Here is a 26,008-nt window from a genome sequence, read left to right on the forward strand (position 1 = left end):
AATCAGTGACGCTTCCTTGTGAATTGAGGGAGATTTCGTCCCCCCTTGCTTGTTTAAATAAGCCTTGGCTGCAACATTGTCCATTCTTACCAGGACATGCTTTTGCTGTAATTTGATTTGGAAGTGTACCAAGGCCAGTCGAATTGCTCTGATTTCCAATAGGTTTATTGGAAACTCCCTCTCTTGTGCTGACCATTTCCCTAGAACATGCCTAGTCTCCAGAGTGGCTCCCCACCCCGACAGACTGGCATCTGTGAATAGGACTAATTCTTGTTCACGAAAAAGCGTCCCTGACCAAGATTCACCGGCTTCAGCCACCACAAGAGGCTGTTCCTTACGGCAGGAGTCAACCTGATTCTGATGTTTGACTTGGCTGTTATTTTCTCCTGAAATGGCCTTAGAAGGGACTGTAAAGGACGCAGGTGGAAATGCCCCCATTGTAATGCTTCCGTGTTTCTACCAGAACTCCCATGAGTTTTGCCAGTGTCATAAGTGAAGTTGATTTTTCTCGTATCACAGCCCCCACCAGATCTCTGGTCTTTTTGATCTTTTTGTTTGGCAAAACCAATTTTCCTTTTTTTTTTTTTTTTTTTTTTCCGTGTTCAACAAAACTCCCAGATGCTCCAAAGCACTGGGTAGGAACCATGGAACTCGCTTCCAGATTGACTAGAAATCCGAATTCCTTCAGAGTGGTAATCACTCTCTCTGTGTGTGATGTTGATTCCTGAGCTGATGACGCTCGGATCAAGAGGTCGTCCGAAAATGATGTATTAACACGCCTGACTGGCGTAATGCCACAAATGGAATTGGACGCCAATCCCCGTTTGATTTTGGCACTGTAAACAGAATTTTCTCTGTTCCTCTGCAGGAACTATTTCTATTGCTCTTATGTTTAGTAGATGTTGGACTGCTTTTAGCAGAGCATCTCTCTTGAGCCGATTTGCGCTTAATGGGGACACCAGACACCTGTTGGGGTGAATTGCAAAAAATTCTATTTTGTAACCAACCTGAACTATCTCTGCAGCCCATTAGACGGACTGCGCTTCAACCATCTGTAAGGGAACAATGATAAACGACCCCCTACCGGAATCTCCCTGTCTTCTAGGGAGTCATGCTTTATTCTGGGAGGAGTCCCTGTCCGGCTTCTCCTGTCTGTTGAAGCCTTGTCTGCTATATCGGGAGTAACGTCCCCTACGAAGGGAATATCGACTATTCCCCCAGGATCCTCTCCTGTTCTCCCGAAATCTTGGTAGGGTGTTCTGTGATCTGAAAGAAAAGCCTTGAAACTTTCTATCATTACCACGTCTAACAAACTTTGGCATCATTTGCTTTTTATCTCGGGTTTCGATCAAAATTCTATTCAATGCATCCCCGAACAATTTATCTCCCTGAAAGGGGTAGGCAATAACAATGGATTTGGAATGATTGTCTGCAGGCCAGGCCCTCAGCCAAAGACCACGCCTAGCAGCTGCCAAGGACACAAGTCCCCTGGCTGCAAAAATAACTGCATCCAAAGTAGTATCTGCTAAATAACAAACTGCCTTTAACAGTCGTGATACACCTTCAGTAGACTTCTTGTCTGCTTCAGGAATTAATCTTACCAGCTTTCCAGTCCAGTCTATCGAAGCCCTAGTCGTTATGGAAGCTGTGGACGAGGCTCTAATGGCCATAGCTACAGCCTCATGTGCCTTTTTGAGAGAAAAATCTCCTTTTTATCCATCTGGTCTCTAAGGTGACCCTCACCATTCTGAGAAACCAGACCCTGTGACTGCAAGGCCGTGACTGGTGCATCGACCAGAAATGTCTGTAAAACTCTTCCACATAGTCTGAGAGTTTGTAAATTTTTTTTTTTTTAATATATATATATATATATATATATATATATATAAATGCCAGAAATTGCTTGTTAGCCATAGGTTTTTGCCATTCTGCCTTAATCTTTTTTTTTTTTTTCCAAAAAACTCAAGCATAGGAAACACCTTTTGTACGACCTCAACAGGAGGAAAAAATTCTTCCTTACCTTTCACTCTAGGCTTCATATCTTTTTCTGGCGGTGCCTCAGCTGCCTCTGGATGAATAAGGGCTAAAGCCACAATACATTTCTGTAATAAGGGCTAAAGCCACAATACATTTGTGTAATAAATCTTGAAAATCCTCCTCTTTACAAAATCTCTGAGTTGACTCAGGGACCTGAATATCTTCCTCCATCGCCTGTGTCCCCTGTTCTTCATCCATCAAAAACTCACCTTCTGGATCGCTCACAGACGATCCTGAGGACATAGGTAAATTATAGCATATCTTTCTAGCCGCCTTGGTGGGAACGGACTGAGGAACCTGCTCATAGTGAACAGAATGCGATGGGGAATAATATTGAACAGGAGGATGCAGCATCCTAGGCAGTAAAGAAGGCACATTTAAAGCAGACCTCTGCTGATAAAACGAATTCATTTCGTTTCTTAACATACACTTCATAAAATTGAACATTTCAGAGGACATGCCAGCAGGCAGCCCTTCACTCACATTTGCAGGTCTGTCTCCAGAAGAAGTGCCAGGCTATGGGTGTCCCAGAGAGCCAACAGAGGTTTGGGATTCACCTTGTATTATAGAGCTCGTGCAGTCATTTTGGCATTCAGCCACTAGGGGGACTCCTTCCCCCACGTGCAACTCAGAGCTCGGCACATGGCTGCCCTCAAGGCCAAAGCTCCCTGCAGAGCTAATCATGACGCAGTCAGAATTGCCTCCGGAGCTTGTTTGTTTAGGCAGAACGCCTCTGCTAGCCCGTTCACACTTCTCTCCACGCAGCCTTTTGGCTGTTTTGCAAGTAGCCTTCCTAGGCTTATCGGGCTGCTGCTGGGCTGCCACGGTCAGTAAGGTTCCCGATGGAACGCAATCTGCCGGGCCCGTAGCTCCACCGGCAGCTCCATGCGTGCCTGGGAGATGAGACTCCAACAAATAATCATCTTGAAAAACACTTGTTGCCATTCTGAACAGTAAGTAAATTTCCTATTAATCTAACTTTTAAACTTTAAACTCTAACCTGGCAACATTAACTATGAACTGGGAGGGAAAGATACAGAGGAAAAGAAGTAGAAGGATTTTAGTATAGAAATTCCAACTAACAGTCTTAATCTAGCTTCTATAAAAAAAGGTGAAGAGCTAATGCTCACACAACCGCACTCCCTGCAGGCAGGAGAAAAACTGAAGATGAGGGCGGTTCTACCAGGGAGACAGGAAGAGGAAGTAAATTTAAGGCCTGCCTCCCTAGCACCAGCGGTGAGAACCACCCATCAAGGATGGAGTCCTAGAACCAGGGGAGAATTTGGTTGATGTCATTTACTTGGATTTTAGTAAAGCTTTTTACAAGGCTCCCCATGATGTTCTGATGGATAAGTTGAAGGACTGCAATCTGGATTTTCAGATCGTTAGGTGGATAGGGAATTGGTTAGAGAACCGCACTCAAAGAGTTGTTGTCAATGGTGTTTCATCAGACTGGAGAGAGGTGAGTAGTGGGGTACCTCAGGGTTCGGTGCTCGGCCCGGTACTTTTTAACATATTTATTAATGATCTAGATGAGGGGGTGGAGGGACTACTCATCAAGTTTGCAGATGACACCAAATTGGGAGGACTGGCAAATACTCCGGAAGATAGAGACAGAGTTCAACGAGATCTGAACACAATGGAAAAATGGGCAAATGAGAACAAGATGCAATTTAATTAAGGTAAGTGTAAAGTTCTGCATCTGGGTCAGAAAAATGAAAAGCTTGCGTACTGGATGGGGGATGCGCTTCTAGGTAGCACTGTGTGTGAACGAGACCTTGGGGTACTTGTGGATTGTAAACTAAACATGAGTAGGCAGTGTGATGCAGCGGTTAAAAAGGCAAATGCCATTTTGGGCTGTATCAACAGAGGCATCACATCAAAATCACAAGATGTCATAGTCCCATTGTATACGGCACTGGTCAGACCACACCTGGAGTACTGTGTGCAGTTCTGGAGGCCTCACTTCAAGAAGGACATCGATAAAATTGAAAGGGTACAGAGGAGAGCGACGAAGATGATCTGGGGCCAAGGGACCAAGCCCTATGAAGATAGGTTGAGGGACTTGGGAATGTTCAGCCTGGAGAAAAGGAGGTTGAGAGGGGACATGATAGCCCTCTTTAAGTATTTGAAAGGTTGTCACTTGGAGGAGGGCAGGATGCTGTTTCTGCTTGCTGCAGAGGAAAGGACACGCAGTAATGGGTTTAAACTTCAAGTACAACGATATAGGCTAGATATCAGGAAAAAGTTTTTCTCAGTCAGAGTCGTTCAGCAGTGGAATAGGCTGCCTAAGGAGGTGGTGAGCGCCCCCTCACTGGAAGTCTTCAAGCAAAGGTTGGATACACACTTTTCTTGGATGCTTTAGGATGCTTAGGGCTAATCCTGCGTTGAGCAGGGGGTTGGACTAGATGGCCTGTATGGCCCTTCCAACTCTATGATTCTATGATTCTATGATTAAGTTGCCATCTAATTCTTCTTTCTAAATATTAATTTTCTATAAAAGATCATATATTTAATTATCAGCAGACTAACCCAGGTGAAAAAAGCAGTTTATCTGTGGACACAAAATCTATGATTCTTACTTATATCCCTGCATGAACAAGAACCTTCAAACAACACTTTAATGTACTTTGCCATATTTCTTAGATTTCACTGAGGACATGTTCTCCACTGCTTGCTCTTTCTACCCCCCCCATCCCATTCAGAGAACAAATTAAAGCTTTCCAATCTGTAGTACAATGAATACAGGATTTCTACTTGTAATGCAATGTCCCTACACCATCTCAATGTTTGAATATTTCTTCCCTTAGACAAGCAAAGATAATATAATGTACATAAGGTCCTTGCTGCAATATGGATATAAGGATGGGGGGAGTAGTTGTTGGTGCTTGCCCTATAACCACACACACAAAAAAAAACCTTTTCGTGCAAACTGTGAGAGCCTTGGGGGGTTAGATGGCCCTCTATGGTCTTTTCCAGCTCTGTGTGATTCTGATTCTCTTAGTACCACCGGCAGGTGTAGACTGAAATTAGTGCCAGAGATTAAACTGACTGGGGCTTTATTAATTTTCTTCATATATTAATTGGTAGCCTTCTCTGATCCTCATATGATCGCCCAACTCGATCACTAATTCATCAAATTGCTTTTTAAGAGCTTGTGTAAAGTAGTGTAGTAGAGTGTTCAGTAAGGTCTGTAAAGATCCAAGAGCAAATCCCTCCACATCATGACATTTACTCAATAACCTTGAGCCACTCATTCTTATTTGGCTTACCCTACTGCATAACATCCCTGATGACCACAGTGGGGTAGTTACTGACCTGGAGCCAGACATCCTGGAATGTGAAGTCAAATGGGCCTTAGGAAGTCTGAGCAATAGTAAAGCTAGTGGTGGTGACAGCATTCCAGTTGAACTATTCAAAATCTTAAAGGATGATGCAGTAAAAGTGCTACACTCAATATGCCAGCAAATTTGGAAAACTCAACAATGGCCACAGGATTGGAAAAGGTCAGTTTACATTCCAATCCCAAAGAAGGGCAATGCCAAAGAATGTTCAAACTACCGCACCATTGCACTAATTTCTCATGCTAGCAAAGTTATGCTCAAAATCCTACAAGCTAGGCTCCAGCAATATGTGGACCGAGAACTTCCAGAAGTACAGGCAGGATTTCGAAGAGGCAGAGGAACTAGAGATCAAATTGCCAACATACGCTGGATCATGGAGAAAGCTAGGGAGTACCAGAAGAACGTCTACTTCTGCTTCATTGACTATGCTAAAGCCTTTGATTGTGTGGAGCACAACAAATTGTGGCAAGTTCTTAAAGAGATGGGAATACCAGAGCATCTTATTTGTCTCTTGAGAAATTTATATGCAGGTCAAGAAGCAACAGTGAGAATGAACATGGGATCACTGACTGGTTCAAAATTGAGAAAGGAGTTCGGCAAGGCTGTATACTGTCGCCTTGCCTATTTAACTTGTATGCAGAGCACATCATGAGAAATGCGGGATTAGAGGAGTCACAAATTGGGATCAAGATTGCAGGGAGAAATATCAACAACCTCAGATACGCAGATGATACCACTCTAATGGCAGAAAGTGAAGAGGAACTAAAGAGCCTGTTGATGTGGGTGAAGGAGGAGAGTGCAAAAGTTGGCTTGAAACTCAACATCAAGAAAACAAAGATCATGGCATCCGGCCCTCTCAATTCCTGGCAAATAGATGGGGAAGAAATGGAGATAGTGACAGATTTTATTTTCCTGGGATCCAAGATCACTGCAGATGGGGACTGCAGCAAAGAAATTAAAAGACGCTTGCTCCTGGGGAGGAAAGCTATGGCAAATCTAGACAGCATCCTAAAAAGCAGAGACATCACCCTGCCAACAAAAGTGCGTTTAGTCAAGGCTATGGTATTCCCAGTTGCAATGTATGGCTGTGAAAGTTGGACCATAAGGAAGGCCGAGCATCAAAGAATTGAGGCTTTTGAACTCTGGTGCTGGAGAAGACTCTTGCGAGTCCCTTGGACTGCAAGGCGAACAAACCGGTCAGTCCTAGAGGAGATCAACCCTGACTGCTCTTTAGAAGGCCAGATCCTGAAGATGAAACTCAAATACTTTGGCCACCTCATGAGAAGGAAGGACTCCCTGGAGAAGAGCCTAATGCTGGGAGCGATCGAGGGCAAAAGAAGAAGGGGACGACAGAGAATGAGGTGGCTGGATGGAGTCACTGAAGCAGTCAGTGCAAACTTAAATGGACTCCGGGGAATGGTAGAGGACAGGAAGGCCTGGAGGATCATTGTCCATGGGGTCGCGATGGGTCGGACACGACTTCGCACATAACAACAACAACTGCATACAATCATTATAAGTTAAAATGAGGAAAGGATAATCTTGTACATCACTCTGGGCTTCTTGGAAGAAGTGTGGGATAAACTAAACTAAAACAATACATGGAAGGAAGGCCTTGTAGTCCTCTATTTAACTATGACCACAATTCTGGTTGCAAAGTGGAGCACAGTGACATCCTCATTTCTCCCCTCCCACTACATCTCAAAATGCTGCTCTGGGGACCAAAGGGGACTTCCCCAAAAACAATCGAGGGAGAAGGTACCCTTCTCTTCTGCTTGCAGACCTCTTCAGCTAAATGTCTCGTATATGCTTATGCTTATTCTCCAATTGTTGTTTTTTAATTCTTATGTCACTTTTGGTCTCAACACGATCAAAACAAGATTCTTTAAAAATTACATTAATTAAATAAGGGTATGAAGTTTATTTAAAATTTATTTATTTACAAAATTTATATGCCACCTTTTTTACCTTCACAAGGACAACCAAGGTGGCTAAAAAACTGAAACACAGATGATAAAATCACATTTTATAAAACATTAAAATCAGTCCTCCATAAAACAAATCATAAAACAATCATTAATTTTTTTTAAGTGCTAAAATATATACAATGGCATAAAAACAGCCATTAAAACATGGGTCAGGAAGGTGGATCAATGAAGGAATGCCAAACAAAACAAAACAGTCTTCACCCACTTGGAGAAGATGGCAATATAAGGGTACAGACAAATATCCCTGGAGAGAGTGTTCCAGGGCTTTGGTGCTATGATCAGGAAGGCCCTCTCAGAAAGTGGAGACACCTGAAGCAGGCCTCTGTAGATGGCCATAGTGGTCAGCTGGGTTCACAAGCGAGTAGGCAGTGCTTCAGGTATGTTGGTCCCATACACATGGCTCTGAAGGCCAAAAACAGCACCTTGAATTGTGCTTGGAAAACAATTGGAAGCCACTGCAGATGTTATAAGATAATAGATTATATTTTATGCTCTATCTGTCTAATACTGACAGCTCTGAATTTAGAAGGGTGTTTACATTACTGTACTACAATGTTCTCCCTTCAGTATGGGTAGAGGGAAAATATAATAAACTTCCACCCCAGGAAAAGACTTGCATATGCCAGGATGGTAACATCGAGAACACTTAACATGTGATTTTTGATTGCTGTATTTACAACCAATTACATCAAGAATTGCTGTATTCCATCTTTACTGACTTAAGGGCTACTTCAAGACAAGCCAAATTAAAGGAACTCCTTTCGATAAAAATAAGAATTTATACAATATTATTGCCAAATATGCAAGATTAGCTATTAAATGTAGAAGTGCCTGGCTGAATATGTACAAGGGTTAGGATGGATCTATTGAACATATGAAGTATTTTGGAACTTTCAACTAATCTTATATTGTGCTTTACTGTTTTGTATTTTGCGCTGGTCGCTGACTGAAATAAATGCATCTGATTCTGATGGTATAAGATTGGTGTGGTATGATTCCTACAGAACGTTCCAGCCAGATATCTTTACAATCTGAAGCTTCTTAGCACTTCTCAAAGACAGCCCAACATGTAATACAATTCAGTAATCTAATTTAGATGTAACCGGGACACGCAGACCACACTGGCCTGATATTTTTCTGCCCAGGAAAGGTCACAGCAGGCTAAACAGTCAAAGCAGGTAAAAGGTAATCCTGACCACAGCTTCCAGCTGCCTATTCTTCAGCCATCTAAGCTGGTTAGATCACACATCCTCTTGCTCCAAGCAGGGCTATGCAATTTTGTATGATTCTTGTGGGTGAGAGCAAACCTGCCTTTCCAGCAATCATATAGCCTAACTTCATCTACCTATCTCCTCATTTTGTGTTTGTTTTGATAGGAATGGATGACTAGGAGGCTATCTTCCAAGGAAGAAACTTTAACTCTGTTGATTTTTGAGGTTCAAATGGTATTTTTGTCATAGCCTATAGCACTTTATGCAGACTACAGGTAGAAAATCTGTGCCTATTCAGAGGAGCTAACTGCATTGTTCCTTTTAAGAATCTCCCAACATGCCTGCTAGAAGATATGTTATGTAGCCCCCTGTTTCCTAAAACTGCAGTGAGAGTTGCTACTTGTCTTTTTTAAGTGTTTGGTCTCAACCGTGATCTCCATCAATCACATCTTTACACCGCTCCGTGGGAGCGATATAAATAAAACAGTAAGGGGTGTGAGGGAGGGCGCTATCCGGGATGGGGGGGCACAGCTACCGATTGACCCCCTGCCCCAGGACTGACCAGTTGGGGGGTGTTTGGCTTAGTTGGGGGATGTTTGGGGGGTGTCTCTCTGTCCCCCTTCAGTCTCTTTCTCTCTGCCGCGCCCACATTCCGACGCCACTTCTCCCCCAAGCACCCACTTATCTCTACCCCAAACTCTTCCCCTGCCCCCACTCACAACTCGCCTCCCTGCAGACCCTTCACCTCCCCGCCCCCCTGCTTCCCCTCCTGCCTCGTCCCCTTTCATTGCACCCCCTCACTCCATTCCCTTCCCTTTCTCTCTCTCTCTCTGCCTCTTTCTCTCTCTCTCTGCCTCTTTCTCTCCCTCTCGCTTGCTCTCTTCCTGTCTTTCTTTATCTCTTCCTTTCTCCCTCCCATCCATCCATTTCTCTTCTGCATTTCTTTCTTCCTTCCTTTCTCCCATCGCTTAATCTCCTTTCTCCCCTTCTCTCCATATTTCTCCCTTTCTCTATGCCTGCCTGCCTGCCTTCCCTCCCTCCTGTGTTCTGACCACTGCATCTTTCTCCTCCCTTCCTTCAAACTCAAGACTTCTAAGCCAAACAATCCACCATCACACCATGCTAGCACCCGTTGTATTTCAACGTACAACAGGCTTAAATTCCTAGTAAAAACATAAAATCCTTATGGGATGGTTTACACAGGTCTACATTTTTATGATTGGCCCATGCTTTTGAAAGTAGGCCAGGTATAGCTGTATCTGGTTGCTGGTCTCCTTGCTTGTACCATAATTTCCAATATTTCCTTTGGGAAACCCAAGATCTCTAAATCTGCCTGTTCAGCCTCCATGCCATTAGTTGGATCATGGTGGACCTTGATGAAAGGTAGTTGCCACAAGGTGCCCATTGACATATTTACTAGTTGTTCTGAAAGCCACGATGTTGTGGCCAGAAAGTTACAGTAAATATTACCACTGCCCCTCTCCTTATTTTGGCAGATGAGTCAGTTATACAACAGATCACTCGGTCACAGATGTAACAAAGAATCCTCGCCCTCTGCTAATTCAAAAAATTTCACTAGGAACCTGGGTACATGACTACTGCTTGATGATGCCAACATCCATTATCGGTATCCCAAAACAAACTGTGACTTCCCAAAAGGTGTCATGGTTTAGAGACCATTCTCTGCTTTCTGCTCAGACAGTCTGCTTTTGTATCTGGTAGCCCTTGCACATGTTGTACCTTCAGGCCTGTCAGACATGCCAACTGGAAGAGGAGCTTTGTTTTCCTGTTGAGAGGAACTGTCTTGGTGTCCTCTCCACCATTGATGTGAGCCTTTGTTGCCATGCTGTCAGTCCTCATCAATACATTCTTGACTTGCAGTAAGTCACAGAAGTAGAAAAGAGCTAATCTCATAGTTCTCTGCTGATTCATCGCTGAAGACAGGCTAGTGAGAGACCTGAAACTTTTGGTCTTCCTGCCTCGCTTGCAGCCTCAATGGGCAGATCTTGAGTCTGCTAATCTCCTTTATCCAAAGCTTCTGTCAGGAGAAGCATATCCTTAAAGAGGTCTTTTTTTCTTTTTAGATCCTGATCTGGGAATCTCCTTTGGAACTCTGTCCTATTCCATGCTGGGAAGATCCAAAAAGGGCAATACTTTCCTTTTTTTCTTTTCTTTTTTACACAGAAGAAGCACAGCTAGACTCAAGTATCCTGCTGGATTTGTAGGGCTATCAAATCTGGAAGGGCAGTCTCGCTCTGATCCAGAAGAGTCATACAAAATCTGCATCACCTGAATTTTCCTGAAGCAATAGGAGGCGTGACATAACCAGTGTGGATGACTTTCCCCCAAGAAATCATCAATATTTTTCATTTAGCGGCCAGCAATACTACATGAGTGAAACTTTCCCTGTTACTTTCAGCCAGTTTTTCTGTAGAAGTTTGGGAGTGAGTGTTAAAAACGCTGCTGTAATATATAACAAAAACAGACATTTGTGGCATTATTCCAGGCACAATTCAGTTACTCTGAATATCTATACCTTTCATTTCTTTTAGAAACCATGACCAGGACCAATTTTCCTTCCACTTTGCAATGTTCCTGCTTTATTTACTGCCATAGAAACAGACCCTCTTCTTAATTAGGCTTCCTTTGAATTTGGCCATAATTTGTGGCCAACTTATTAAGAGTTAGATCTGGAAATAATGAAAGATGAATGGAACATTCTCATTCATTTCTTGCATTAATAACCCAATAGTGGCACCTAATTATTTTGAGGTATCATACATCTTTCTTTCTGAATGGCTGATGTCATCTTTCTGAATGGCTGATTACATCTTTCTGAATGGCTGGTGCCCCTCAAACATTTCACTTTCATGTTTTTAAGTCACTCCCACCACTACCCATTCACCCCAAGATTGCTAGGGTGAGCTCAAAGTCCAAACAAAAACATATCGGAATACATTTTTAGTAATTTAAAATGATCCATATTAATAAATCCAAAGTAGTAAAATAATTCAGGATAAAGATTCTCCTTTTCTATTAATATTGGCTTCAGTGACAGTTTTCCTTCTGTGTCTGAAAGGACACTCCCATAACAAGTATTTCTTTGGGCTGGATAAAAGATTCCTCCTTGTAAGGAAGAGAATAATGGTGTGCGTGCTCCTGCTTTCAATGATACCAAGCAGGCATCATTGTGTCAACATTTAATCCATTCACCCCCACTTATAATCTCTACTGGCAACCAGTTCCAGTGGAGATTCCAGTCCGTGACTTGCTTGCTTGAATTCTTTCACCTATTTGCCAGTGACACCAAATTCTTCCTCCTCTTGCCTGGGGAGCAGATAAGAGGAAGCAAGCAAGAAATTGAGTGGTGAAGAAAAAGAAGAAGAAGAAGAAGAAGAAGAAGAAGAAGAGTTGGTTCTTATATGCCGCTTTTCCCTACCCAAAGGAGGCTCAACGCGGCTTACAGTCGCCTTCCCATTCCTCTCCCCACAACAGACACCCTGTGGGGTGGGTGAGGCTGAGAGAGCCCTGATATCACTGCCCGGTCAGAACAGTTTTATCACTGCCATGGTGAGCCCAAGGTCACCCAGCTGGTTGCATGTGGGGGAGTGCAGAATCGAACCTGGCATGCCAGATTAGAAGTCCGCACTCCTAACCACTACACCAAACTGGCAGCAGCTGCTGGAGCCGAGTTCCAATAGCAGAAGAGGGCCCTCTTCTCTGGGGAAAGCAGGTGGTATGGGCTGAAGTGCCTCAATGCCATTGCGACATCATAGTTGGCTCAGTCTCTTCTTCTTCCCATAGAGCAGGTGTAGTCCCTGGGTCATGGTTATTCTTTTGAGAAGATTGAGGATGGCCTGCCTAGATACCAGGCAAAAGGAGCGGAAACACACCAACCACCAAAGAAAGGCTAAGTTGTTATTTATTTGATATTTATATCTCTCCCCTCCTCCCATTTAGCCTTACAACAGTCCTATGAGGCTGGTTAGATTGAGAGGCTGTGACTGGCCCAAAATCACCCAGCAAGCTACTTTGGCAAAGACAAGATTTGAACCTTGGTCTTCCAGATTCTAGTCCAGAACTCTAACCAATACTCCACTCTAGCTCTAAACAGTTATTGCAAATTTCCTTTTTGCAGTTATAACATTCTGAAATTCTTCCACAAGAGAATTTTTAAAACAGACATATATAACTTTACCCTTCTAGTGAAGGAAATTTTTTTTCACAGTCAGAGTAGTTCAGCAGTGGAATAGGCTGCCTAAGGAGGTGGCAGTCACTCACTGGCAGTCTTCAAGCAAAGGTTGGATACACACTTTTCTTGGATGCTTTGGGCTGATCCTGCGTTGAGCAGAGGGTTGGACTAGATGGCCTGTATGGCCCCTTCCAGCTCTATGATTCTATGATAAGCAGGTAATTTGTAAGGAGACTTGAAAAATAAAAATTATATATGTCTGCATTAAAAACTACCTTGAATAGCACCAAAAAAATTGGAGATCTCACATTAAATTTTAATACAGCATATTCTGACTTTGCCCTCTTCCATAATTTTTTTAAAGAAAACATTTCCTTTACATGTTGAAAAATTTTAATTCCTATTCATTTTAGCAGAACCAGTGGCAAAAAGGTAACCATATAAAAAGAAACAAATCTGGAGAACTATTTAAAACATTTACTTCTAGTTGTTTTGTCTTTCAGGTACTAATAGGCAGCAAAAGAGGCCAGAACTATATTGTAGTGACATTATAAGCAGAGTTCTGCTCTAATAAATCCATTTACTTCAATGGGCTTAAAAGGGTGTAACTCTTTTTTAGGATTGCACTTAAGAGCCAGTTAGCTATATTAACACATAAAAGAAGCATTTGAAGGGTGCATCTCACCAGCGTGATGTCACGGGAAGCAGCAGCCGCACTCATGTGTAAACTAGGTTGCCTGACAGAACTACTGCAGTCCAGAGCTCGAGCAAATGTACCAACCGCACTGAGGGAGGGGAAAAAAAACAGAATTGCAAAAACATCCATGAAAACAAATGAAATCCAAATACAGTAAAGTCATCATGTGTGCTCTCACTTTCTCATACATACCACACAGTTACTGCCATGCATATTAGAGTTCACTTGTATATTACAAATATTTTTCTAACAAATACAAGACTACTTCTTAAAAATGCTTGCAAGACTTTGTACGATACTGAAGGACACAACATGCTAACAGAAAAGGCAAATTTACATTGCAAATGCATGTTGGTTTTGTATTTGAAGCAAGAGAACAAGAAGGGACAATACATGGGGGAAGATAATATGAGATGAGCTAAGCTTTGTAAATAACACCCACCTGCCAATGAGAACTGCCTGCAAGTGACCAGACATGGAAGCATTACAAACATTCTTAGATTTCTATTTTTGGATTTAATGCAGAAAGTGCAGGCTAATGTCTAACAAAAGATTTGATGGGATAGAAAATTTTGAAAACTTATTTACAAGACCTGGGGAAAAAACAAAAGGCAATGAGAACCCCTGGAATTAGTAAACTACATGTAGTGAATATTCTCACATTCTGCACTAGACAATGTCAAACACAATCCAGCTGGCTCATATGGCTGTGCTGGCCCACAGGAATTCAGAACTCCTCCCTCCTCACATCTCAGTATATTCTTAGGCTTTTTTCTGTTCTTTTGAATACATTAACAGCTGCCGCAATTGGGAACACTATGCCAGGTTATCACTGCCCAACTGCTTTTGGGAAGGTTTATTAGTTGCATTCCGTGCTCATTCTCAAAGGCTATCTCAGGGCAGGATGGACTTTTGGCTCAAAATAAGGGCAGTTCTTGTCTTCCCTGGCAATTTTATCAGAGTCACTGAACACTATAGGCTCTGCATACATTTTCTGGTTGTGCCATTCTGTAGCATGATTTGTGCAGTGTGATGGAAGGTGGTAGTGAATGAATAATTGGGCTAGGTGACCTTTAGTTCATTTCAGCTCTTCCTGTCACTCTAGAACAGGCTTTCTCAACCAGTGTTTCATGAAATCCTGGGGTTTCTTGACAGCCCTGGAAGGGTTTCCAAATAGGTGGGAGTATATATAGGGGAGGGAAGGGGGGGCCACAGGTGGACATCCACACAGCTATACTTCCCAAGGATATTTGGCATGATCACACCATTTCGGGGGTTTCTTAAAGCCAGAAGAATGCTTCAGGGGTTTCTCAATGGTAAAAAAGTTGAGAAAGGATGCTCTAGAACTAAAGATGCTGCCTTAAGCTTAACTTCTGCTGTAATAAAATCAATTTGTTCGACAATGCTCCTTGCCCTCACAAGGTGTTTATGTGTGTGTGTGATTTCCCACATCATTCTGAAGTACTGACCATTTATTGACATGAACTCACCACTGCATCTATTATGACAACATGTAATTTAGCAAAACAAAACTGTATAGTTTTGCTTTCCAGAGGTATTAACACTGGCATGTGTATCAGCATGCAGCTGAATATCTCCCCTAGGCTCATTATGCATGGCGGCTGAAACGGCAATTTCGGATCACATGGAAAACGCGGAGGGGGAAGACGTGAAGCACACCGGTTATGCACGGGACGGGGCACGACGGCGGCAAAACCCAGAGTAACCGATTATGCACGCGGCGATCCCGGCGCCGCTTCTGGTTGCACCCCGGTCACCCGGAAGCTGCGCTTTCTTCCGCGTTTCGCTAACGTGGCTTTTTTGGCGGCATGCACTGAAGCTGTGGCCAGTTGCAGCCGGCTCCATGTGTTATCGGTGATTTTAGGTGACACCATTCCACCCCGAATGTGCATTATTCCCCCCGTGCATAATGGGTCCTAAACACACACACTGAAAAATAGCATTTTCAGATCTCCTTTAAGCACTTTCCTGGGTTTATGGGCACAGCTAGTATGTGGCCAGCTCTCATGTGGTTTAGGTATTCATTGAAATTATTCAACCCATCACCCTGCCCACAGGGCCCTGGCATTGAAACATTCATGCAGCCACAAGGAACCAGTCCCTGCCTCCCACATGGCTGGAGGAATGTAAAAGCTGCCTCAGGTAGATATACAACATGAATCAATCCATTATTTTTTCTTCAATCCTAATTATTTTTAAAGAATTGGGGGCCATTAAAGTGCATGACTAACCCCCACCTAAGCCCAATTGAAAGGACTGCTGTATTATTAAAGGGTCCCCCACCCATTTTGATATTCCCACTTTGATACACATACACATACTAGCTGGCCAGCATAAATCAGGAACCCCCCCCCCCACAAAAAAAAATTAAGAAAAAGAGAGGGTGTTTATGTGTGTTAACATTTTGCTACAAGCTATAGTAGTTTCAACAAAAGAAGGCACAATTGCAAAACAGAAAAACAGCAATGGGTAAAGAATTCTTTGAAAGATTCATAATGAGAAAGACTCTTTATAGTAAACCTGCACAGATCTTTCTCTGTGGTTACATGTGCTTACTGAACTTATTCAAACTCCCCCTTCCCCTGGTCTACACCTATGGATGACTTCGGCTTGAATGGTTCTTTTCCTCTGCTTCATCTCTCTAACATCATAAGATTTATCTTAGTACTGGATAAGCATTTTAGAAACAAAATTAGGCACCTCTCAGCAGAACATATGCAGACTCAATGCCTGGGGTGCTTTTAAGAGTACAAGAGAAGCCATCAATGTAGCACAAGCAAGGCAGGCCATGAGACATCATCAAAATTCATTGTGCCTCCTCTTCCTACCAAGGAGTGTGACAGTTGCCCTCCACTGCATGGGTCCATCATGCCATTGTTTGGGCCCCCGTGCTTTAGCAGCAGTGTGTAAACACTGACACTCGGGCTATGTAGTGTGCTAGACAGGACAAAGCTACTCCTTTCTTTTTGTCTCGTTTATTAAAGAAATCCTCCTTCTTTATAAATTAGGGAGGGATGCAAAATCATTCTATAGGCCAATTAAGATCTGACCTAAAAACAGCGGGGGAGGGAAACTACAGCTATTCCATGTCAACAACTAGCACATAATTAAAACTGGAAATTGACTTTAGGGATTAGCAGCTCAGAGGCAGAGAATATATGACACATTGGGTGTATCAATGCTAATGAGCTGCTATTATGGAAAACATTTTTTCTTCTCATCAGAAACTGATTCAGTAGGGAAAATTTTATTGTTTATTTCTAGTGCTGAGGGTCTCTCTATGTTATTATTTTACCCATATTTCACATAATGGTGGTTAACCATGGTGGTGCACTGAATTATTCATTAATTTAAAGAAATTCAGCTAAACAGCCAGAAGAAATTCCTGACAGTTAGAGCAGTTCCTCAGTGGACCAGGCTTCCTTAGGAGGTGGTGGGTTCACCGTCTTTGAAAGTTTCTAAGCAGAAGTTAGCCATCTGACAGAAATGCTGATTCTGTAAACTTAGGCAGATTGTGAGTGGGTGAGCAGGAAGATTGGGCTCTTGTGGCCCTTTCTTGTATTCCCAGGAAATGCCGATTGCCACTTTGAGGTCAAGAGGCAAATCTCCTCCAGCCCAGACTGGCCAGGGATTCTGGATTTCTTGGAGGGGGGGCATGAAATGTCACTGTGAGTGGGCAGGTAGTTGTGAGTTTCCAGCATTGGGCAGCAGGTTGGACTAGATGACCCTGTAGGTCCCTTCCAACTCCATGATTCTATGATAATGGTATTCTAAAGAATATGAGGATCAACAGATTTGGAACATAATCACTCAGGGGTAGGTTAGTCAGTTTACTGCTAGTTAGTTAATTTGTGAGTTAAATTTACTGCTAGTGTTACCAGCCTCCAGCAAGTAGCTGGAGACTTCCTGGGGTTACAACTGATCCCCAGGTCACAGATATCTGCTTACCTGGTCAAAATGGCAGCTTTAGAAGGTGGAATCTATGGCATTAAATCCCACTTAAGTCCCTCCACTAACCAAACCCCACCTCCCTCTAGTTCCATCACCAGAATTTTCAGATATTTCCCAACCCAGAGATGGCAAACCTTCTCCTAGAACTACCAAACTGTTCACATTTGAGCTGTGGTGGTACAGTGCTAAATTATTTATGAAAGATTTATTAGTAGTTTGGTGCTATTTTACATTAGATACTTGAAAAAATAAGTATATATGGGCAGTAGATTTGTCAGCTTCAGCCAGCCGACTCACTCAAAAGAGTTATTATGACAATAAAATCAAGTCACACCGTGTATGTTTCCCTTCCTGTGTATCCAATCCTTGGAGAGAAGGGGAGGCTACAACTGTGATAAAATAATGGCAGAGCTTACCATGTGACAGGATCTCTACTCTAATCACCTGATAAACAGCAACTCAAATTGCTTATGAAAAGTGACAACCAATAGTTTCCCAATCCAATATGGAAACCACAGGAGAACATCACAGAGAAACATCGCACTGTAGTTAATAATACTGCCTTTCAAAATCTTCACTGAAAATTCTGCTGTTACAACACTTTATTATTTAATTTAAAAAACCACAATATTGGTTGGAGAAAAATGTTTTACTGCATTACAGGATGTTAGATGCAATCCAAAGATTTCCTGAGAATTAAAGGAATTCTATCCAGAATTTTTGCTGAAGTTTTCTGAAACATCTCTCACTCCTCTAAAGGTAAGGGGCTATTCCATTTTAAAAGGCTATCACAAAACAAAGGTTAAGGAAACTCCAGCCACACAGGTATACTTTGGAATGCATTTCTCTGAATCATAGCCCTCATTTCTTATTTATTTATATACAGAAACTCAGAGCTACAGAATGGCCAAGCACTGGAAATGTAAATTACTTTACCACAGTTCAGGAGTGACAAGTCAGTTCCTCTCCTGCTGCCCTCTATTCCTACTGTCTCCTTTCTTCTTCCTTCCCCTTCTTAGTACAGCTAACATTATCTCTGCTACAAGCTTAACACGAATCAAAATAAGCTTGAAACCAAGGCATGAAGCTGTAGTTTAACACTAACCATACTTAGCACAGGCCAGAATTCAAGTTGAATAATAAAAAAGGGAGGTGACAGTAAGAAGGAAACAAAGAAGGAAGGATCATGCAAACCCAAGGAGCACTCTTTATCTTTCTCTGATCAAATCACAGGCATTTAGAAACTGATCCATCTATACTCCCTTGTATCACTCAGATCCAAATCATACATTATATGAAAACAAATCAAGACTTTTTCTCAGTGTGTTAGGCATAATTCCCTGAATTATTTCAGGCTCCTCCACTTACAGTCATATCTTGACACTTCTCCAAGGAGCTTGGTGTTGCATATATGCTCCCCATTTTATCCTCACAAGGGAGCCTTGACTGAAAGAGATTGGCTTACAAACATCATGCATTAAATTTTGTTACTGAATATCTGAATGCCACCGTTTTCCTGACTTACTCCACATAAACTGGAGAAATAACACTGCAGCTGCTGCCCCAGCCCTTCACCCTTCTTCAATAAGACACTGGGGAGAATGACTGAAGATGGTGCCGTGCTAGCTCGGTCCGTGACGAGCTCTCTAGCCAAGCAGAGGGCCAGGAGCAAATGCACCTGGCAGACCTGAGCAGATGTGCAAATCTTGCTCGCTGGTCGCCCCAGGATCCGGGAATGGCACCCTGAGGGTCCTACAGATCTGTGGAGACTGAGTTCTCTGGATCGCCGCTGTCTGTGCTAGAGGCCACGATGGCGCTCTTGTTGTAAACAACTTTCTAAGCCTGAAACGACCAGCTGATCCTGCATTCTTCCCAGATTATCTCTTACCAGACTGACAAGAGCTGAAGTCTGAAAAAATCAGCAATGTAAAGACTGTGAGTTTTGTTTGTTTTCCTATTCTTTAAAGCCAGGCACCAGCCCCCCCCCCTTCCCCCCTAACCAATTTACAAGGGAATCCTTTCTTCGGACGTGAGGCAAGCCAGTTGTTAAACAAACAACACTCGTTAAACAAACAAAGAAATAAGCTCTTTCTTTCTTTTCTTTAAAAGAAAGAGTTTAAAGATCTGTTAAAGAGAGTTCACTGGGGGACGCTAATTTAATACGGAGGTTGACAAACTGATAATTTTTGATCGCCCAAACTCTCGCAAGACATTGCAAGACCTTCTGTTTATAATCCGTGACTGTTTAGAACTATGGAAAAATTAACTAAGGCACAGTTCCTTCATTTGTTATGCGAAGGGAACTCAGAGATACTGAAAGCAGTCAAAAAGGTTGAAAAGGAAATCCAAGACACCAAGAAAGAGCTCTCAGACAGAATCGACGGTTTGAAAAAAACAGCTGAAGAAAACACAACTCAGCCAGCAATACATCAAACGAGAATTCAATGTCTGGAAGAGTGGGAGAGAGCTAGGAACGTAAAAATCAAAAGCGTCTTGGAAGAATTTGGGAAAACAGATTTAAGGAAGGAAAGCACCGGAAGCCTGGAAGACTAGTTAGAGGAGGAAGAGATTCGGATTGACAAAATATACAGAGTCTACTCAAAGGCGACTGCATACAGGAAGCAATCAAGAGATATCGTTGTGGGACCTGACAACAAGGCGGCAAAAAATATTCCATCCAAAAAGCTTCAGGCGATGCTGCTGAGCTCGGTGGCTCAAGAAGCACAAATACTTCAAGACCTGCCAGCAGATACATCATGGAAAAGAGCACAATTCCATCTTTTGCGACCACCTGAAGAACATGATGAACAGTGGAGCAATTACTTGGTCTCTCTTAGGAAAGACAGCAGCAACCTTTAGGTTAGGGCCAATATATGATAGGAACTGACTATATATTATTTGGGATAATAATAGATTGTATCCTTATAAGTATTAACAATTACTTGGCTAAGAAAGACAACAGTAACTTTTAGATTAGGACTAACATGCGATGGGAACTGAATATGTTTTTTCCCCATTAAGATAATAACAGACTATACTTTTACATGTATCAACAATTACTCTCTCAGCTGGTTGTTTCTTTTTCTCTTGCTTTCTATCTTTTGTAAGCACTTTATATACAATAAAAATAAAAATAACTTAAAAAAAAAAGACAGCCACTGAATATTTGATGCATACCATTCGCACTTTGACCAACTCTTGGGACCACTACAATAACCAGGAGTCCGAAGGTTTCCCACAGACTCACTCTGAGCCTCAGTAGCTGTGTTTAAGAGACTGGGAAATATTACGCCTGTACAGAGCTTGTCAGATCATTATACTGAGCAAAAGGCAACCCTCCCCGCAAGAACTATTAATACACAAAGTAAAATTTCTGCTGTTTCAAATGATTCATTGTGCAAAAGAGAATATTGATTTTCTTTTTCTGCAATGCATTTGTAAGAAAATGATACAGTTCCAATCAGAGAAATGTATTTCAGAATCACAGATTGTTTGCTGCTTTATTTATTAATTTATAAGGTAAGAGTTCCTATGCCACCAAAAGCAATCACATATTTATTCCAATTCCTTCTCAGAAAATGGAAATAAAAAATAACGGGCAAGGGGAAGTCGCATTTTAAAATGACAACTACAAAAACAAACAAACAAAACCTGAAGGCAATGCTGCAGATTAGATCAAATAGACTACCATGACCAACTTCATAAACAGACTCTCTATTTAGTGTGGTAGCTGTAAATCAGCATTTAAAAATGAACAAGGCTTTATTTGCAATGAAAGAAACACTAAGCATGGTATTTTTCAATTACAACAAATACAGAAGCAACAGCTATTAAGTCAAACAGTGCTTAATAGCCAACAAAAGATGAGAAAGGCACGCATTGGTAGTCTGGAAGGAAATAGCAAGCACACAATTGTCTGAGCAGATTTCACATAACTGGATGAACAGAGCTCACAATTAAATGATCAGTTCTTTTAGCGGAGTAACTAATTCAATAGCTATTATTATTATTATTAATAATAATAATTAGATTTATTTCCCGCCACTCCCCGTAGGCTCGTGGCGGGTCACAATAGTCCTATCCCCATTAAAATATCCATTAAAAGACTTTAAAAACAATCCCAACATAGCTGAAGCTCTCATTATTCCTACCCCTGCTATCAGAGCGGCAGGGAGGGTGGGGAGGAGATCTAACTTACTAGGTCCGGGGGGGGGGGGAATGCTGGCACTCATTCGCTGACCCCGGCCTCAACCAAAAACCTGGCGGAAGAGCTCCATCTTGCAGGCCCTGCGGAAAGCTGGTAAATCCTGCAGGGCCCGCAGCTCACCAGGGAGCTCATTCCACCAGGTCCCCCTTCTCTGTGTGTGTGTGTGGGGGGATCAATATTGTAGGAGCATCAGAGAAAGCAACAATACAGAAGCTATTAATTCTATTAACTTTGTCAAAAAATCGTAAGATTTGCTCTTGAACCTTAATGGAAGTAATAACTGAAATGGATTTCTATGCCAATCGTCCTCTTTGTGTATCACAGAAACTTGGTGGAATGATTCTCATGACTGGAATGTAATAGTGGATGGAAATGAACTGTTCAGAAAAAACAGAATAGATCGAAGAGGTGGAGGAGTGGCACTGTATGTGAGGAAAGGGCTTACCTGCCAGGAAATTCTAGTGAAGGAGAGCATATCTACAGTGGAAAGCATCTGGGTGAAAATAAGCGAGGGGAAAACAAATAGTGTGGTGGTTGGTGTCTGCTACCGACCACCTGTCCAACAAGAGAATGTGGATCCTCTTTGTGAGCAGCTTGAGAAAATATCCAAGCGGCAGGACCTTGTCATCATGGGTGACTTCAATTTCCCAGATGTGTGCTGGGAAACAAACTCTGCGAAGCGTCCTCAGTCATGCAACTTTCTGACCTGCCTGGCTGACAATTTCATTTATCAAATGGTAGATGAACCCACAAGAGGTTCAGCCATACTGGACTTAATACTGACCAACAGGCAAGAGTTGGTGGATGAGGTGAAGGAGGTAGGGACCCTAGGGGGAAGTGACCATGTCCTCATAGAATTCTTTTTGAGATGGGGAGGCAAGGAAGCTTGTAGCCAGACGCGGATGCTAGATTTCGTAGGACAAACTTTAATAAACTCAGAGACATGATGAGTGTCATACCATGGGCGAGTATGCTGGAAGGGAAGGGAGCATCTAAAGGGTGGGAGCTACTTTGGTGTAGTGGTTAGGAGTGCGGACTTCTAATCTGGCATGCCGGGTTCGATTCTGCGCTCCCCCACATGCAACCAGCTGGGTGACCTTGGGCTTGCCATGGCACTGATAAAACTGCTCTGACCGAGCAGTGATATCAGGGCTCTCTCAGCCTCACCCACCCCACAGGGTGTCTGTTGTGGGGAGAAGAATGGGAAGGCGACTGTAAGCCACTTTGAGCCTCCTTCGGGTAGGGAAAAGCGGCATATAAGAACCAACTCTTCTTCTTCTTCTTCTACTCAAACAAGAGCTATTGCATGCTCAATCAATGACTATCCCAGAAAGACGAAAACACTGCAGGAGCTCAAAGAAGCCTATTTGGATGAACAGAGAACTTCAAGAGGAACTAAGAAAGGAAAGGAAAATGTTCAGGAAATGGAGGGAAGGACAGAGCTCTAAAGAAGAATACCTACAGGTTATTTGGCACTGTAGATCAATCATGAGAAAGGCTAAAGCTGAGAGTGAGCTAGGATTGGCCAGGGAAGCCTAAGATTTTTGGATAGTGTCTGGGTGGCAGGTTAACATGGATAGAGAGGTTGTCGAGAGGCATTTAGCTGCACTGGATGAGTTCAAATCCCCTGGGCCGGATGAAATGCACCCGAGAGTGCTCAAAGAAATTTCCGAAGAACTTGCACAACACTTGTCCATCATCTTCAGGACCTCTTTAAGGACTGGAGATGTCCCGGAGGACTGGAAGAAAGCAAATGTTATTCCAATCTTCAAAAAAGGGAGGAAGGATGACCCGGGAAACTACAGACTAGTGAGTCTGACCTCTGTTGTGGGGAAGATAATGGAGCAGATATTAAAGGGAGCGATCTGCAAACATCTGGAGGACAATTTGGTGATCCAAGGAAGTCAGCATGGATTTGTCTCCAACAGGTCTTGTCAGACCAACCTGGTTTCCTTTTTTGACCAAGTAACAGGTTTGCTGGATCGTGGAAATTCAGTTGATGTTGTTTACTTGGATTTTAGTAAAGTTTTGATAAGGTTCCCCATGATGTTCTGATGGATAAATTGAAGGACTGCAATCTGGATTTTCAGATAGTTAGGTGGATAGGGAATTGATTAGAGAACCACACTCAAAGAGTTGTTGTCAATGGTGTTTCATCAGACTGGAGGGAGGTGAGTAGCGGGGTAACTCAGGGCTTGGTGCTCGGCCCAATACTTTTAAACATATTTATTAATGATCTAGATGAAGGGGTGTCATCAAGATTGCAGATGACACCAAATTGGGAGGACTGGAAAATACTCCGGAAGATAGAGACAGAGTTCAACAAGATCTGAACACAATGGAAAAATGGGCAAATGAGAACAAGATGCAATTTAATAAAGGTAAGTGTAATGTTCTGTATCTGGGTCAGAAAAATGAAAAGGATACCTACTGGATGGGGGATACGCTTCTAGGTAACACTGTGTGTGAATGAGACCTGGGTACTTGTGGATTGTAAACTACTTGTGGTTTTAAACTAAACATGAGCAGGCAGTGCGATGCAGTGGTAAAAAAGGCGAATGCCATTTTGGGCTGTATCAACAGGGACATGACATCAAAATCACAAGATGTCATAGTCCCATTATATACGGCACTGGTCAGACCACAACTGGAGTACTGTGTGCAGTTCTGGAGGCCTCAGTTCAAGAAGGACGTAGATAAAATTGAAAGGGTACAGAGGAGAGCGATGAAGATGATCTGGGGCCAAGGGACCAAGCCCTATGAAGATAGATTGAAGGACTTGGGAATGTTCAGCCTGGAGAAAAGGAGGTTTAGAGGGGACATGATAGCCCTCTTTAAGTATTTGAAAGGTTGTCACTTGGAGGAGGGCAGGATGCTGTTTCCGTTGGCTGCAGAGGAGAGGACACGCAGTAATGGGTTTAAACTACAAGTACAACGATATAGGCTAGATATCAGGAAAAAAATTTCACAGTCAGAGTAGTTCAGCAGTGGAATAGGCTGCCTAAAGAGGTGGTGAGCTCCCTCTCACTGGCAGTCTTCAAGCAAAGGTTGGATACACACTTTTCTTGGATGCTTTAGGATGCTTAGGGCTGATCCTGCATTGAGGAGGGAGTTGGACTAGATGGCCTGTATGGCCCCTTCCAACTCTATGATTCTATGTATGTAGATACCTCTAAAAAAGAACAGAGGATTGGGTCTTAACTTCCAAAGCTGAACACACCATTCCTATCATTCCTTTCCCATTGACTGTGCTTGGAGAAAAGCAGTTTCAGGGGTCTGTAGACCCTTGGAAATATGGTGAGGTGCAACAAGGTGTCTACAGTGGGAGGAGAGTTAGTAAAACTTGCATGAGCGGAAGTGCTCCAGACATTAATGTAAGTTGATTTAGGATCCAACTTAGATAATTCACTCTCAAGACATTACATATAATATGTAGTATCTTTCTTTTCTATGTAATGTCTTTCGCTTTTCTGAATAAATAAAATGTATGTTTTAAAAAAGAAAAAAGTATTAGTGTTTATAATTTATTTATTTATTCTGCTTATATGCCACCACTACCAGAACTGGCTGGCCCACGGCAGCTAACAATGAAATAGTCCGACCCCCTCCCCCTCAATCCCTAAACCCCCATACCAGCCAACAAACAAGCTGCAACAAGTTTCTGTCTCTGGAAATAAATTACTACTATTTACTTAGAATCTGGCATTTATTTTAAATAGCATTGTCTTTTACTGAGTCAAATCATTGGTCCATGTAGCCTATCCTGCCTACTTGTACACAGTGGTGGTTCTCTGATGCCTCCATGACTCCCTGAACCAAGGTCCTTTTGCATCAGAACCAAAAACAGGGGGCAAGCTGGTACTCTCCAGCAAAGTATGCCTGATAAAAGCCAGCTTCATATCCTGCTGAGACAGAATTTTATTTTAAATGTCATACTCTCTTATTGAACTGATGGGAAATGGTGATTTATAAAAACAAGAGAAAATAACTTAAGGCATATTTTAATGATGAAAAATGTTTGCAGTGCAATTTGAAGCATATATATTCAGAAGCAAATCTCATTATGTGAGACTTGTTCCCTAGGAAGTGTGCTTAAGATTGCATCCATTTATTTGATGACCCACGAGTGCAGCAAAGCTCACAGTAGTGATCCAGCTTATCCTTCCTATTGCTGTTCCCAACTCTATTGTTCCCAACTCTACTCAAAAATGGTTCCTGGAAGTCATGTAATCATGAGGGTCTTCAGTGGATAGAAGCAGGCAACAGAAAAACTTGTCAGCTGGATTTACAGAAGTGACTTTATATTCATCAAATAAAGTTTTTTGCTCAAATGCAAAATGTTTGAGGATTGTCCAGCCAA

At 42.5% G+C, this 26,008-nt stretch overlaps 1 protein-coding gene across 5 annotated transcripts in view; it reads right to left on the reverse strand.

Annotated features, from left to right (window-relative positions):
• MTA3 (metastasis associated 1 family member 3) overlaps positions 1-26,008 on the reverse strand; it is a 201,811-nt gene that overhangs the window by 102,491 nt on the left and 73,312 nt on the right. For 4 of the 5 annotated variants that reach the window (XM_077337772.1, XM_077337780.1, XM_077337798.1 and 1 more), the window contains exon 8: positions 13,458-13,557. In XM_077337772.1, coding sequence (XP_077193887.1) covers positions 13,458-13,557 — 100 coding nt within the window. Of the gene's footprint in view, positions 1-1,084; positions 1,853-13,457; positions 13,558-26,008 lie in introns of those variants that run through there. The other variant, XM_077337807.1, reaches the window with a different exon arrangement.

Source organism: Paroedura picta, chromosome 1 (genome assembly GCF_049243985.1).
Source record: "Paroedura picta isolate Pp20150507F chromosome 1, Ppicta_v3.0, whole genome shotgun sequence".
NCBI classification, from domain to species: Eukaryota; Metazoa; Chordata; class Lepidosauria; order Squamata; family Gekkonidae; genus Paroedura; species Paroedura picta.